Source organism: Lacerta agilis, chromosome 5, assembly GCF_009819535.1.
Source record: "Lacerta agilis isolate rLacAgi1 chromosome 5, rLacAgi1.pri, whole genome shotgun sequence".
Taxonomy (NCBI): Eukaryota; Metazoa; Chordata; class Lepidosauria; order Squamata; family Lacertidae; genus Lacerta; species Lacerta agilis.
Window position 1 is genome coordinate 67490766 of NC_046316.1, and position 16853 is coordinate 67507618.

At 44.1% G+C, this 16853-nt stretch overlaps 1 protein-coding gene across 1 annotated transcript in view; it reads right to left on the minus strand.

Moving 5' to 3' along the window:
* DOCK10 (dedicator of cytokinesis 10) overlaps positions 1 to 13540 on the minus strand; it is a 168098-nt gene extending 154558 nt beyond the window's left edge. Inside the window, 1 exon segment of the mRNA XM_033150272.1 lies at positions 13332 to 13540. Within this exon segment, the coding sequence (XP_033006163.1) occupies positions 13332 to 13448 (117 nt within the window). The 5' untranslated portion in view covers positions 13449 to 13540.
* Between the last annotated feature and the right edge of the window lie 3313 nt (positions 13541 to 16853).

Sequence of the window (16853 nt, forward strand, 5' to 3'; positions counted from 1 at the left end):
TTGTTAGCTTAGTCTTTTTTTTGTTTAGCAAAAGTTAATAATGTTTAATTTAGCCATCTGATTGTCATGCTTATTCTGCAAAGGTGGGCAGCATAAGACTTTCACTAGCTTTTGAAGTCCCACTGCCTTTGCTTTGTTTATCTGACTCCGTTGTATGCAGAAGATAAACTTATTTCAGATCATTGGCATCTGTATTCATTTGGACATCCACCAGTGCAAATAACAATTCATGCCCTTCATACAATTAACAATTATGTCAACGGCTTTTATAAGTTAAATAGCAGGTACAGAGGCCCCAATCTGGGGGGGGGGGGTAGGGGCTTTAATCCTTTGCCACCTGCTGTGGGTCCAATCCTGATAAAATGGTCCCCCCCTTCCACCCATCCGACCCAAGGTTCCTGCTCAGCAGAATGAGATGTTTATACTACACATAGCTACTGCTGGAAATAATCAAGGGAAAGCAGGCATTGGGAAGGTTTTAATTAAAAAAAACAGATAAATTAATGTTCTTGTGGTAATTAAAAAATGACTCAACCTGACGTTTTAAATTTACAGTTAGTAAGAACTTTTTAGATTTCAGATAAGGTCTTCTCATACCAAATAGGTTAACCAAAGGTTTTGAATACCCTTTTCGCATGTGCTTTTTCATAAAAATTCATATCCTTTTTTTTTCTTGTCCTAGATTAAGTATGGAAGAATTCCATGAGAGAGTGGAGGTTCACTGTAGTTATAACTAGCAGTATAGGTTCAGAGAGAAATCCACTTGAAGGGTAAATTACTTTCAAGAAACATTTAAACCAGGGGTACCTAACCTGTCATCCCTGGTCATGGATCATGATGGCTAGGGCTGATAGCAGTTGGAGTCCAACAACATTTGGTGGGCTACAGGCAAGCCAGCCCTGTAACAGGCCTACACCCGTAATAATGAAAACCTAAACAGGCAGAGCAACAAATAAAACCAGCAAAAACGTCCCTTTGTTGATCAGATTTAATTTTCCTTTCTTCACATCCACGCTGGTATCAGTTGTCTCCAGTTAGAAAAGAGGTGTTTTTCTCCTGCTGGTGCTTGTAAGTTAGCTGCATTCATTAAACACCATTATATCTGCATCATTTAATTTAGGTCAACATGTCAAAGCGATGCAAGTTCATATTTGCTCCCAGTCAGTCTATCTTACCATCAAGAACAAAAGAAAGCTAAACAAGCTGTATTTGGACTCAGCAATATATGTACTTTTATATTCCATGACGCTACACCACAAAGAATACATGCACCATATATGGCATATAATTTTGTTTCTACCTGTGCAGAGTTCCTATTTCCAAAGATAAATGTGAATGTTAGCCATCAATTTCTTACTTAAGAGTGATAGCAATGTGTTTAAGAAATGAGGGCTTTGAACAAACCTAAGCCATTATGCATCAAGTCAAACACACCTGTAAACTAACCAACAGGACACCAACTTTCAGCTTGATTTGTGACTACTCGACACTAGTCTTCCACGGCTACCAGCCTGCCCTACTATTTGTATTTATATGTTTTCTAATAAACCGCTATGACGGCCATCATCATAAGGGTGGTTTATACATATAAATCTTATTGTTGAAATTATAAAACACAATGTAACAAATTAAGGCCAGTATTGCAATACATACCAAGCAAACAGCAGAAAATAGTTCCGCATTACAAATGGATGACTTATCAACTGTTCAGAAATACCGTATTGGCCTGAATATAAGCCTCACTTTTTCCCCAAATTCTGACCGTGAAAAGTTAAAGTGTGGCACAAATTCGCAACCTTACAAAAATGGGCTTTTACGGTATCGCTGCTGAAATAGACATATGGTAAAACGGAACAGATGAGGTGATCAGGCACTCCCATTTCTTTAAGAACTTGCCATAGTTCGCTGTGGTCAACACAGTCAAATGCTTTTGCATAGTCAATGAAGCAGAAATAGATGTTTTTTTCTGGAACTCTATAAGCTTTCTCCATAATCTTGAGAAATCTCTATGTGGGACAAGAAGCTACAGTTAGAATTGGATATGGAACAAGTGACTGGTTCAAAATTGGGAAAGGAGTACGACAAGGCTGTATATTGTCTCCCTGCTTATCTAACTTATATGCAGAATTCATCCTGCGAAAGGCTGGACTAGATGAATCCCAAGACGGAATTAAGATTGCCGAAAGAAACATCAACAACCTCAGATATGCAGATGACACAACCTTGATGGCAGAAAATGAGGAAGAATTAAAGAACCTTTTAATGAGGGTGAAAGAGGAGAGCGCAAAATATGGTCTGAAGCTCAACATAAAAAAAAACACCTAAGATCATGGCCACTGGCCCCATCACCTCCTGGCAAATAGAAAGAGAAGAAGTGGAGGCAGTGAGAGATTTTACTTTCTTGGGTTCCATGATCACTGCAGATGGTGACATAGTCATGAAATTAGAAGATGCCTGCTTCTTGGGAGAAAAGCAATGACAAACCTAGACAGCATCTTAAAAAGCAGAGACATCACCTTGCAGACAAAGGTCCTTATAGTTAAAGCTATGGTTTTCCCAGTAGTGATGTATGAAAGTGAGAGCTGGACCATAAAGAAGGCTGATCGCCAAAGAATTGATGCTTTTGAATTATGGTGCTGGAGGAGACTCTTGAGAGTTCCATGGACTGCAAGAAGATCAAACCTATCCATTCTGAAGGAAATCAGCCCTGATTGCTCACTGGAAGGAAAGATCCTAAAGCTGAGGCTCCAATACTTTGGCTACCTCATGAGAAGAGAAGACTCCCTGAAAAAGACCCTGATGTTGGGAGAGATTGAGGGCACAAGGAGAAGGGGACAACAGAGGATGAAATAGTTGGACAGTGTTCTCGAAGCTACCAACGTGAGTTTGACCAAACTGCAGGAGGCAGTGGAAGACAGGAGTGCCTGGCATGCTCTGGTCCATGGGGTCATGAAGAGTCGGACATGACTAAACAACTAAACAACAACAACAACAAAAACAGAACAGGTGTGAGTGCCTGCGGAATTTTAAAGGAGCGGCTTATGTTCGGGTATTGTGTTTTTCTCCCTCCCTCCCCCTTGGATTTTAAAGGTGTGACTTGTATTTGGGTGTGGCTTATATTCAGGCCAATACGGTACCTCAGTGAAGAGAAGTTTTCAGCTGGCATAAAAACTTATGCCAGCCGCATTTCTGATGGGAGGGTATTCCATAGCTGGCACCTCAGAAAAGGTCCTATAGCAAACTACCACCCAATGTACCACAGTTACTAGCCAGAGCTTCAGAAGACTTTTTCCTGCAGATCTCAGGGCCTGGGTAGATAGGTGTAGGGTGTGTTATAGAAGAGGGGTTGTCCATGTGGTACCCTTCAGGTGTTGCTGGACTACAATTCTCATCATTCCTGATCATTGGCCATGCTGACCACAGCTGGCGAGGGTTGTAGTTGATTGCCTGGAGGACACTACACTGGCTAACCAAGTTATAAGTATACAGTATACTATACCTATATACCGTATATACCCGAGTATAAGTCGACCCGAATATAAACCGAGGCACCTAATTTTCCTACAAAAACCTGGGAAAGCTTATTGACTCGAGTATAAGCCGGTTCACCTTTGCCGCTGTGGAGGAGGAGGAGGAACGAGCAGCCCAAAAGCAGCCCTTTGGGCTGCTCCTTCCTCTTCCTCCTTTGCCAAGTTTGCATTTATGAGAGCAGTTCAGGAATGGAACAAGCTGCCTGGGGAGAGTAAAGAACCACCATTCTTGTACACTTCTTAAGGAATGGTTGACTGGGGAGAGCGGGTGGCGGCACGAGCGGAGAGAAAGGGCTTCTTTCTCGCCACCCCCACCACCCGCCTCACTCGAGTATAAGCCGAGGGCAGCTTTTTCAGCACAAAAAATGTGCTGAAAAACTAGGCTTATACTCAAGTATATATGGTAGGTTAATTTGGATATGCTACTGGTTTCCTTCCCGCTCCCTCTTTTATTATCGTTTTATAAGTGGGGAGTGGGGAGGCAAATTGGCAGCAAAGACTGGGAAAATTGTCCATCTTATGCTATGGTTGCAAGTCTGCAGTGGGTATACTTAGAGATGTTATCTTTTTATGGAAACACTGCACATTGTGATATTGAAATGTATACATCATTGCAGTTAGCAACCATAGGAATTTAGGGTGAGTCATTGGTTTTTACCATTTGTCTATGCTGAGTTCACTGCAGATTCCCTTCTTTTGAAATTTGATGGTTGGAAATGGAGTAGGGAGGTGGATGAGTAGTAGAGGGTTTGTGAAAGTGGAAGAGTACCACCTGGCTAGGTGTTTCTGAACCTAGGAACTCTTTATGTGGGTGTGTGGGTATGCACTTAAGAGATCTTTCAGAGAGCTCAGAAAGACCAAAATATATGATTCAAGAAGGGGGATTTCACCCATCACTAGAGCTAAATATTTCCAGCCCTTGACTGAAGGCTGGTTCACACACTGACCCAGTTGAGGAGTATGCAAATACAGTACTGTTTCTCACCATGTGTACAATCTAATCTGAGGCATGGGAACGACACACATAGAATTAGGATCACAAGAATCTGGCCTACAAGTAAATATGCATGCGTTTACCATTTTTGTCATTATCTTGTATGCACATATTCCCAGCATTTATTTCTAAGGCTCTTCACATCTCCTCATTGATTAGGCCTTCTCTTAAATGCCCCCTAATTTGCATTCTGTTATTTCCCTTCCTCATTTGGTTGCTGAGCACATCATCACCATCTGAATACATATCTGCCATTCAAATATTGCAGTCTAACTATACAAAGAGCAACCCAGGTAGCAAACATATTGACTGCATTATCTCCAGTCCTGAGGTGAAACAGGAAAGTGTCACCCCACTACCCCTGCTGAAGGCACCCTTACCTTGGATTGTGCAGCAGTGCCCACAAAGTGGCAGTGGCAGGTCCTAGCAAGATCTCACAGAGCTCTTGCAAGATCTCACGGAAGCCATCGCCGCTTCTCTGCTATCATCGGAGGCAGCAGGGTGGGCAGGGCACCCATGGGAGCACTGCCTCTTGGGCTTCTTCTGCCCAAGGTGGCTGCCTCAGTCTGCCTCACAGGTGGCCCAACCCCGACTATTTCAGACTGCAGTTGGGGATTTGCATGATTCAATAAATCAAATGTTTATTATGGTCCATCAACCATAAAACAAAGTTCAAAATACAAGAAATACATAATAATATCCTCAGAAGAACTAATTAGGAATTACTGAAGCTGACAAGGTAGAAACTAAAAATCATAGCAGGTCTGAGAGATATTACTATGTTCAGATATATTGCCACCTGTAACACATTTATTAGTCCTCCTTTTGTAAGACTGACTCAGCTCAATTGATCTTTCATGATAATCAGTCCATTTCCTCCCTTGCAACTGCAAGCTATTTGCCAATTGCTTATTTCAGCTCTTTCACTTCAAACTTGCTACTTTTCCACAGCAGGACAACAGATTTTGTAAAGCTAAAGCTAATTTGCTATATATTTTTTTTGAAGTTTACAAACCTTTTGAAATGCTTGCTGTTCAACATGATTCATAGACCAAATGATTTATTTCTTTCTTTTTTGTTAGTTTAAAACTTTATCCTTTCTTTAAAAATTACAAAAGCTTATAGAAGCACACCTAAATTAAGGGGTGTGTGTGTTATCTTGGAGTCTGCAAGAATTCAAGGGTCAGTTTGTTAGTCATCCACCCACCTGTCCAAGCTTGGATGCAGCTTTCTTTGATTCTTTTCTCCTTTTCCATTTCATTTTTGTTCTCTCTTTTGCTGCTACTTCTTTTCTCCTTTCTCCCATCTCTGTTATGCTTTATTCCTTTGGCTGGACTTTCTTGCTCTTTTTCTACCTCCTCCTCTTTCGAGGAACAAATTCATCTCTGGTGTCAAGCTAGTTGGACAGAGCTGCAGGAATAACTGGCCCTTTGTCTTGGTCTCTCCTAGAGGGCGAGTCCAGCAGCCAGGGAATTTGCAAGCAACACATTCTTGCCTCTGCCCTTTTCTGGTTGCCTCCTAATCCACCGTTCCAGTAGCTATGAGATAAATCTATATGTTGGTAGCTGAGCCTATTGAATGATATCGCAAATGTTAAGAAGTGAGCCTCTTCACAACATTTCTCCAGGGAGAGAAATTATCCTACAGTAAGATCAGTTTAACAAAATGAGATTTACCGCAGACTAAATATTCAGCAGAATTTTTGGAAGTTTTTGTTCAGATTACCCTGTAGAGTATTACCAGTTTCTTTTCTCTCTAAAACCCATCTGCATTATTTAAAGTGACGGCTAACAGATGGCACCTCTATTGCTTCATAGGGTTACCTTTTCAAAACCCACCTCTTCCATGAAGCCTTTGGCACAGCGCACTAGTTCCCATGTCCAGTAGAACACAGCCTGCAACTAAGGCTAAGGATGTGTAACTGAAACTAATGTATATTGCTTCCCTGTTTAGCCCTGCCTCTACTTCCCTTCCCTTTCTCTATTCCCCCTGTGTTGAATTTTAGATTGAAAAGCCATTGGCCAGTAGCCTGTTCTCTTGTATTCTGTAAAGTGCCATGTTCAGTAATGGAACTATGTAAGTAACAACAGCAAGAACAAGCAACAACAACACTTGTAGGAACCTGATATAGCCAGATTCTACTTAACATACATCTACCATAACTGTCTGGATCCACAGACCTCCTGTGGACAAATCAGAGGGAGAAAGTAGAGGAGAGAAAGTCACTAAAGTTGGCTGAGTAGCTCTTGCAAATCTGCTATCTGTTCACATTTTAATCCTGGCTCTTCAGGGGACACACTGTATATTCCAATTTCACTAGAGAAGAATGCTTCTTGGGCTTTCTGCCAATTCCCTACCACTTACCGGTAACCTATCAGTTATAATAGTCTCAGTCTATTCAAATCCAAAGCTCTGCTTCTAAAGTGGGGTGAACCCTTCTGTACAAATAAAATAATAATTGTTCCCATTAAACAGCACAGAATGTAGGTTGCACACCATTTACTCAAGGGAATCTCACTAGAGATAACAGGACTACTACAGTGAAAGTGGACTGCAACCACTTTCTCTCTGTCTCTCTCCCCCACACACAAAATTTGTGTTAGAATATCGCTGAACCATTGTTTCCCCTAACCACATCCTGTGGCAATGCTGCAGTGTCTAATTACTCACAGAGTGAAATTAAACATGGGTTTCAACTTTCTTTGTCCATTTTGAAATTTCCTAGCAGATAACTCAACATCAGCAGCTGTATTCATCAGGAAGAGAATGCAGAGGCTTACTGAAACAAATGCAGGGAGCAATCTACCAAGCACTGCTGCAGCACAATCTTCACTTCAGTGGGGCTTCTGTACCAAAATGAATGATGAGTGAAGGCTGCACAGAAATGGTGCTGGGTGAAATGAACTAAGCACAAATGCCTGCTTTGTTTCCTGCTATGAAGAGAACAGATGGAAAGCACTGTGGCACCTTGGGATTCTGACAGTGGCATCCTATGCTTTACACAGTAGCAAGTTGCACTGTGTTCAATGCAGCTTGCTCCATAGCAAGTGCATTTAGGATTGCAAGCTAAGGCTTCAGTCCTGTGCACACGTATATGGGAATATGACCCTTCAAATACAAGAGGACTTATTTCTGAGTAAACACACATGAATCACACTTCACATCCTACATTGATCAGGTGTACACGAAGCAGGTACTACACATGGCAAGCTGTGTCCACATCTTCCGCTGCTGTTACGCATAATCAACTGCTGCAGGCAGATAGTGCAAAGGTGCAGAGCACCAGCTACACAGATTCAGCTTCTAGCAGCCTCCATGACTATTTATTTTGTTTCTAGAAATGACCCCCCATAGTTTACTGTGGCTTTAATAGGCCACAGTATTAGACATGCTTAGAATACATTCACTGATTGCAATGCTCTGCATTAAGCAGCCAGTGGTCTGCTTTAAGCATTAACTTAAATAGTCTGGACAGAGGCGTAGCAAGGTCAGGTGGTACCTGGTGCAAAAATATTTTTGTCAAACCCCCCCCCCCCCATTGCAATTTTTGGTAACGTTGCCTGGAGTTCTTGAGCTTTTGGGGGGGAGGGTACCCCAAAGTTGTTGAGCTTTTTGTTAGGGAGGTTTGGTCACGAAACAGATATGCCTGCTGATCGTGCAAATCCGACCAAATCTGAGTCAGCGCCACCAGCTGGGGGTGCGAGCACTGACTGCTGGGGTTGTCAATAAATCTAAGTCTCAACATTAACAAGTATGTTGCATTTGCAAGAAAGGCAAAACAGACTTTTTTTTTAAAGCTCCTGTTGCCCCATGATCCAGTCACAATTAACAACAATGAGGGTGGGTGAAAAGAAAAAGTTACATTGCATCCACTGAAAACTGCAGATCAAAATAATGAACACAGAACAACCTTTAAACGTTATGGTATATTCTGGAGACTTAAATATTCTCACTAATGAATTATTACATATAAACTAATAATTTATTGGAGGGGTTGTTAGTGTGTTGGCTATGATACTGATGGCCAGATGCAAAATAGAATTGGGATCCTTCAGCTTTAACAGTTGTTTAGAAGAAGAAAAAAATCAGTAGGTGCACCTACTTGGCATCTAAGTGGATAGGCTTTTGGTTTAATGCATATGTGTACATCATCAAGATACACTTGTTCAAAAAGCTGAGAACTGGAGATAAAGAAAATATAATGCATTGGGACTGTACGATAAACATATATTGAATTCAATTTAAAATAATAAAACCCCGGCCTTGAAAGAGTTAATAGTCATGAGTGGGTCACACTCTCCCCTCACATCTAATCTGAAATAAGTTTATTTGAATAAGATCAATTCAGGCATAAAATTTATCCAGAATGTGATGCTTTCCAAACTAGTAAGATCTCTGTACTCTATCTGCATTTTCAGTTATGTCACTGGGCATAGGATGGATCTAACCACAAAATTTCAAAACAGGAAGGTAGATTAATATATTCAATGGATGTTTCCTTGGCCTGGCCCACACATTTTTCAGAAGGGACATTCAAAAATATAATTCTTGTCCTGGAAGCTTAAATCATGCAGTTCATTAATTTCTGTTTCATTTCACTGCCAGTGTAGACCCAGCCTATTTATATGCCAGAAATATCCTGTCTTAAAACTTCAGAATTAATAGGCATGTAACGCTAAATAGCTTCAGTGACACTTGCAAGACTTGTAAATTTGTGTGGTGCAACCTTCAGATTATGTTTTAAAATACTGTACAATAGATGTTTTCCCTTGGGTGTTTTTGTTTTGTTTTGTACATATATTTTCAGTTTCTGGAAACAACAAAGGTAAATATTTTTAGGAAATTACCTGGTTTGCATGCAACACTAAGCCAAACCATGGTTTAGCATGAGCATGAACAAACAAACATTAAGGTTCTCAGAGTGAAGATTATGACTACTGCACCTCAAGTCCTCATGCTGCAGCACTACTCAGGCTGAAACCATGGTTTTGTTTTGCATTGCATCCAAGTGGGGGTTTATTGTTTGTCTCATGCCAGACAAACCATGAGCAGTAACCAAGGCTTGTTCTTGATAATGACTGTGGCTTGTCTGGAGGAAACAAACCACAAGCCCAGATTCAGACATGATGCTAAATCACATTATGGCTTAGCAGCTCTTCACTCCAGGAACCTGCATGTTTACTCATTTACACTAAGTCATGGTTTAGCTTAATGTTACACACAAATACATACATTGTATAACTCTGATGTATCAAACCTAAGTAATTTATGTTACTTACTCAAGAGGGTGTATTTATCACTGCCAAATGACTGCTGCTGGAAACTCTTTTGCCAGAAATCTGTTGCTGTGCAACATAAAAATGAACTTGGTGATGGAATTCCTTCTGTAAGTTCACACATGGCTACAATCCTTGGCCGAGTGAATAGCCAAGAAATATATATAGCATTTTCCAGATCTGCAGTACTCTAGCCAACAGTAACTTAACAATAAAAATTATACAGTTTTGAGCCCACACTGACAGTGCCTTTGGATGTCACAATCAACCATGGTTTATCACGACAAGGATTAGCTTAGAGAAGCCTCAGGCTCATATATTTCCCACTTTTCTCTTCTCCCTTGGCACAGCTGCAGAATTTGGAATTTGGAAGCTTTCACTTGTGATTAACCATAGCTGCTTGTGAACTGAATGCAAAAAAGGAAAAGGGGTGGGGAGGTTAATCTGAACTACAGTTTGCTTGCAACAAGCCAACTTCAAACTATGGATTATGAAGCTGTCTTGTTTCAACACACCATCATTATGATTTACCGCTGTTTAGATCTGAATGCAATACTGAATTGCATTTAATCAGAAGCAGAAGCTTCCAAATGCCTTCTCATGTCTGGAGTAGAGGAGAGGAGCAATGTTGATTCTAAGGTTTAAGTTTGTTCTTGTCACAATAAACTAATGAGTTGTGACAGCAGAAGGAAATATAAGGTCTTCTACTTTTCACCCCTCTCTTCCCCTGATTTGCCCCTCACATTGGCTGGGGTGGGGTGGCTTTCAGAGGAACTCCTAGAATAGTGCATGGGCAAGAAGGAGAGGGGAGATTGTTCCATCTGGTATGCTGAAATGCTGGAACTGCTGGAACTATCTTCTTAAAACTACATTGAATTTCTCCCAATGGTTCTAACAGCCAGTATTAGGAAAAACCAGTTATGCTTTTTGCACACATGTAAACCAAAAACTGTTGTTATGGGCAGGGTATTCTTACACTGAATAAGAATGTCATAGAACTTGCCATAGATGGCAATAAGCAGGAAGGTTTTTTTTTTTTGTCATAGTCGCATGGCAGCCTGGTCATTCAAAATTGTCCCTAGTTAAGACATCATTTTTTCATGGGGAAACATTGCCAATCAATGATGAACTCATAATAAAGGCGGTTTATGAATGGAACATCTTCATCCACCCACTTCTTATGCAAGAGACACAAGAGTTTGCGCCAATGTTCCTGTACTGCCGCATGTCCATAAAAATTACAGGAAATAATTTGGCAATGTTTGCTCACTGCAGACCAAGGACACATCAGATCTTTCCCCCAAGCGTTACAATCAGAATCGATAGCTCAGTGGTCTATAGTAAACTGTGTGATTTTTCAGGTGGGTAAGCCCCCCCCCCCAAAAAAACCCTGTAAAAACAATGGAACCCTCCTTACAATGGAGGTCATGACATTTTCTGTGCAACAGGGGTAGCTGGATGGGATCTCTGTTAGAAAGTAAGAACAATAAAGAAACCTGCAAACATAACAAATTCATAATGGAATAGAGTTTCATGGACTAGTCCACTTCATGATAAATTGGACTCTGGTATAGGAAAGCTAATGGCATTATTATTATGTATCACAATATATTTTGTTATGCTTTAAGCAGATACAGTCCTCTTTGGCTGTTTTAGCTGCAACAAATTAACCCAGCAGGAAGTTGTTACTATTTGAAAGTACCAACATAGGCATAGATGGCTACAAAGAGACAGATGTCATTTCTTCTTCTTCTTCTTCTTCTTCTTCTTCTTCTTCTTCTTCTTCTTCTTCGGTGATCACTCGTAGCCAAGTAAGATTGTCTTCCATAAACACAGTTTTAACAATGAGTCACATCAAAGTTTATTGCCTTAGCCAATTGGCCATAGCACATAGAAAAGAATTCAGGCAGAAACCTGCTGCAGTTATACAAGATATGTTAGATACATTTGCTAAACAACAGATATAAATCATGTTAGATAAAACAAGATATGGTAAAAGCAGTAATAAATGAGTCCCTAAGTGACTGTGGAGGCGGATTCTGGTACCACACATCCTTCCACAGTGGAGACATTGGTTTCCAAGCAGGAGTTGATCACGGTGTGCATTTGCCAAGTGTGCCTTATGCAGTGTTTCTGAGATGTGAAAGCTAGGAGCTAAATGGCACCTTAAACCTAGGTTATAGGCACCACAATGGAGTGTCTAGGCTCGCTTTTTTTTTTTTTAATAACAAGAATACAAAGATGAAAATGAACGCATCTTATGTCCATTTTTCACATGGCCTAGTCCTCATCTTAAGACTGCAAAAAACAAAGCCATACTTCCCCCCCCCACCCCACTAATATTCTTATGAGGATCCCTTTTCCAGTCTTCAGCGAGTGGCTGGAAGTGGGGAGGCAGAAAAAGGTCCCTCTTTCCTTCCAGCAGTGGCAGTTTCAATCTGAAATATTATGGGCGCAGTACTGCTCCCAGAGCTCAGAAACTGCTTGCATTAATGAAATCCCGTAGCAAAACGCTGGGAGTTTTGAACACTGGTCCTATGCAACACACCATAACATATGAAAGACCTTTGCCACAATCTTATTAATTAAAGAGCTGCTGTTACACCATGCCTAAGGGTTCAATCCTATGCACACTTACCCTACTGAGTAAAACCTACTGAGAACAGTGGGATTTGCTTCTGATCACACATGCATAGTATAGTATTACTCAGTAAGAGAGTTGCTGGAGCAGGAAGCCCTTGCTTTGAATCTTGCTTCTGTGGGGAATTTAGGAAGGAAGGCTGCAATCCCACCTGCATCTCCCTGAGAGCAAGATCCCAGAATCAAACCCCAATAGACATGCATCCAACACTGTTGCGTGCCACTTTTTCGGCTAACCTCAAGTCTGAAAGCTTCAGCCCTGCTTCTCTCCCCCGTCCCCATCTGCAATATGAAAGAGGTGGGTGGGAAAATAATGATTTCCCTTATAGAATCATAGAATTGTAAAGTTAGAAGGTGTCCCAAAGTTAGAAGGTGTCCCAAAGGCCATCTAGTCCAACCCCAGCAATGCAGGAATCTTTTGCCCCCCCCACCCCCCCACCCCCACGAGACTCGAGTCCACGACCTTGAGATTAAGAGTCTCATGCTCTACGGCTCAGCTATGCATTCCCAGATTAAGGTTTGCTTAGAAGTTTGAGAGAACGAACGGGAGACGCTCTGAACGCTCGACAGCGCTATACGCATGGCCAAGTCTCAATACTATTGAAGGGGACACATCGAAACAACGGCCTTCCGATCCAAGACAGACGCGACACTAAACGCTGGAACCCCCCGCGAGCGACAGGAGGCGCTAGGGCTCCCTCCGCCACCCCCCACTTTGCGCCGCTGTTCCACGTCCCCCCCCCTCCAAGCCACATGGTAAGCGCGCCCTGCCAAGGGATGCCAGCGCGCGAGACGGGACAGCGCGAGTTCATTGGCGGCGCCCGCGGGGAGACGGGACGACGCTTCTTCGCGCCTTTCCCGCGCTCTCCAGAAGAGGCGAACTGAACTCACCCTCAGCTGGAGCCGGCAGCGGCTGGCGACGGCGGCGGCTGCGCTCTGGCGGTGCTCGGACGCCAGGCTGGGTCGTAGCAGGCTCCGGGTGAATCTCCGCGTTTTCTCCACAGCCATGAGAGGGTCAGAGCGGCTGGCAGGAAAAGTCCGGCGGCGGCGGCGCAGACTGGCAGCTCTCCCGCCTCTCAGCCGCGTTCAGGAAGCGGAACTCGGGGCTTGCCTGCTTGCTTCTTCTCCCTTTCCTCCCTCATCAGCTCGAAGGCGTGACACGCGCCCCCCCCATCCACCTCCGCGGCGCTTTCTTTCTTTTTTTTAGGGGGGGAGCGTCGCTCGGCGTTCGAGGGGGCGCGAGGCGAGGCATCGGAGCGGAGACGGAGCTCGCAGCGTGAGGCGCCCAAGTTGGCAACTCTGCAGAACGACCGGCGGGAAAGCTTCCCCTCCAGCTGCCCAGCCGCCTCTCTCTCGCACATGGCTGCCTTGGGCGAGCGGGGTGGGAGTCAGAGCCTCCCTGCCACTTCCCGCAACAGGCCGAGGCTGTCAGGGCTCCTGCTTCGCTACTGGAAACAACGGGGCCCTCGGGGTAAATGCCCAGGCCCTCGGCTCCTAGAATAAGCAGGAGGGAGGCCCCACACTCCGCAGGGCTGCCTTTCCACCTGTGAAATAACTCACATGCTGGCATAGGAGACAACTCCTAGGGGCCGAAGTCCCTTCGCCGCTGCCCCCCCATCAAAATAATTGAGGGGACCGCCCTCCCATAGCTGTCAAGTTTCGGATTTGAAAATAAGGGATCACATGGAGTAACACATGACTGGAAAGTTACAGGTGGGTAGCCGTGTTGGTCTGCCATAGTCGAAACAAAATAGAAAATTCTTTCCAGTAGCACCTTAGAGACCAACTGAGTTTGTTCTTGGTATGAGCTTTCGTGTGCACTATCTGAAGAAGTGTGCATGCACATGAAAGCTCATACCAAGAACAAACTCAGTTGGTCTCTAAGGTGCTACTGGAAAGAATTTTCTATTTTGTTATGACTGGAAAGGTTTGCAATTCCACAAACATAGGTGTGCACTGCCTCAAAATAAAAAGTGAACAAAAGAAGGCTCACTAGGGGGGCATTGCTAAAAAAAAAATTCAACCTTGTAACCAGTGGTTCAACTGAATAGAATCTGAATCACATGCACCACAAGGCCTATGCAGCCTCAACTTAAGGTGGCTCCCGGCCTGGCTTTTTACAGGCCCCAGCTGACTGCACAACCTGGCCTTCGGAAAGGCCATATAGACAGATACCTTTAGCTTCTGCACCCCTCCTTTGCACACCTGTCAACACAACCACATAGGCATTTTCCACAACAGCCCCGCAGCACAAAGCCCTTCTGCAGGCAGGCACCCGTGCGCAAGAAATGCGCTCCGCTCCCCACAGCAGACCCATGCTCCCTCGCCCTCTCGGATTTCCCCTCTGCAAGCTGTATCCATGGATAGAACATCACAGCTAAATATTTCCATTCTGCACAACGTGCAGAATTTGCACAACCCCCTCCTGACAGCACCACACACACAGGGATAATTTCCACACACAGCTTGATGGGCACATGTGCAAACACCCCCACCCCACCCCCAATATATATATATCAGATCTGCATCAGAGGGAATGGCACATGCCTCTTTGTCAAATTGAGCATAGTTGTGCTCCATGGGCAACAACGTACGCAAATAGAAAGAGATGGGCTTGGCCTGGGCAGGCCGGGTCGTCCTCTTATGTACCTGCTGAGATTGACAAGTCATCTGACCCTGACCCTCACCTGAATCTCATAGCTCTCCGGTAGCTGCCTCTGATCAATTATCATTTAACTCTTGGGGAAAATAATTAGCATCACCCATCTTGTGCCTGGAAGTTGCCAAACCAATTAACCAACCAGAAGGATTACTGTTAATAGCACCAGTTTTCCTATAACTTGATATTGCTGGATAGTTTTGATCAACTGCAAAAGCATTTTTAGTTTGCTTTCTGTTGCCACACTGGAACGTTTCTTTATTAGTGCCACTTTGTTTTTTATGATTCCTTGCAAATGAAGGAAAACAACTTTTCTGCTTGTATACGTTGATAATATAATTTTGGTTACTGAGGACAAACAAGATTGTACAAAAACAACATAGGGTGCAGGCCATGCTGTAGTGTAGTGCTTATGCGACTGTGAATAAAAGGTGGCTGGGCTCATTGTCCCAGGGTTTGGCGGGAAGAGGTGACAAAACTGATTTCCAATAAGTGCCCCCCTTTATTTCCATAACACGTCCTTGAGTCTGAATGGTGACATCAGGGACCTAGAAGGTGCAGGGCTTGTCAGTCCAACCCCTACACAGTCTCATCTGGGCTGACCTTAAGGCAATTGGAGCAACTGGGCCAACTTGGGCCCCGCGGGCCACTCATAAGGGGCCCCCTGCACCAAGGCAATCTAGATGGATTTTATTTATATCTATATTTGCAGACTTTGGGTGTGAACTGAGGTGCTACAAGGAAAAAAAAATCAAGTTACGCCCCACTGCTTCAAATTGGGCCCCACTGAGTAGCCCTGAGTCTAATAGTTGCTGGGCCTGAATGTGTCAGATAGGGGCTGAGTGGGGAAGGGCATCATGAGTGCATTGCTAAATAAACAGAGACATAAGCAACCTTAAATTCCCATTAAACTCCAGTGTGGACAACCCCTCAGAGAAGAACATTGAGTTGCAACCACTCTGGGACAACAAAGTCCCTCACCACTCCTTTTAAGGCAGGCCTCTGGTCTTCTGCCTACTACGTAGACCAAACAATATGATGCTTAATGTCATCCCAGTGCTATTTTTCTAGAGAAAGAGGTGCCAGAACTCACCAGGAACAAATCTAGGATTGGGGGTGGGGGTTAGAGACCCACCGGAGGAAGGAGAGAAAGCTCTTGTATGTCACCCCCATCAAAAAAAAGCCTCCCTCGCCGTCTCCTCCTGTCTCTGCCTGCTTTGCCCCCCCCCTTCCCCAGACGAGCCACGCGGCTCTTGCTGTCCCTGCGAAGATGATGGGGGGGGGGCGATGGAGCATGAAAGAGGCGTGCGCGGGTGGGGTGGGGTGGGAGTTAAAGGGCCAAGTGGCTTCACAGGCAACCCATGGAGCCCACCTTGGTGTTTTTCTCCTGCGCTGCACGATAGCTCGCTTTCAGATCCAGGAGGACTTTTAAGGGTCTCTGATGTGGCTCTCTCCGCGCTCTTCACACTTGGTATGCACTCGGCAGCCGGATGTTGAGGAACGTGGGGCAGGAAGTTTGGGAAGTGTGGCCTCTTTCCCTAGCATGGTCCTCCAGCTGCGCGGGCGGGGAGGTGGGTGGGTGGTGGACTCTCCTCCTCCTCCGGCTCCTCCTCCTCCCTCAGCGGCGCTCTAGGATTGCAGAGGGGCAGCAGCTCTGCTCTCCCCGGACTCCAACTCTCCTTCCCGGACACTCAGCTTGCCGCCCGGCCCTGGTTCCCCGTGCCACTGGCACCACAGGATAGAGACGTGCCTGG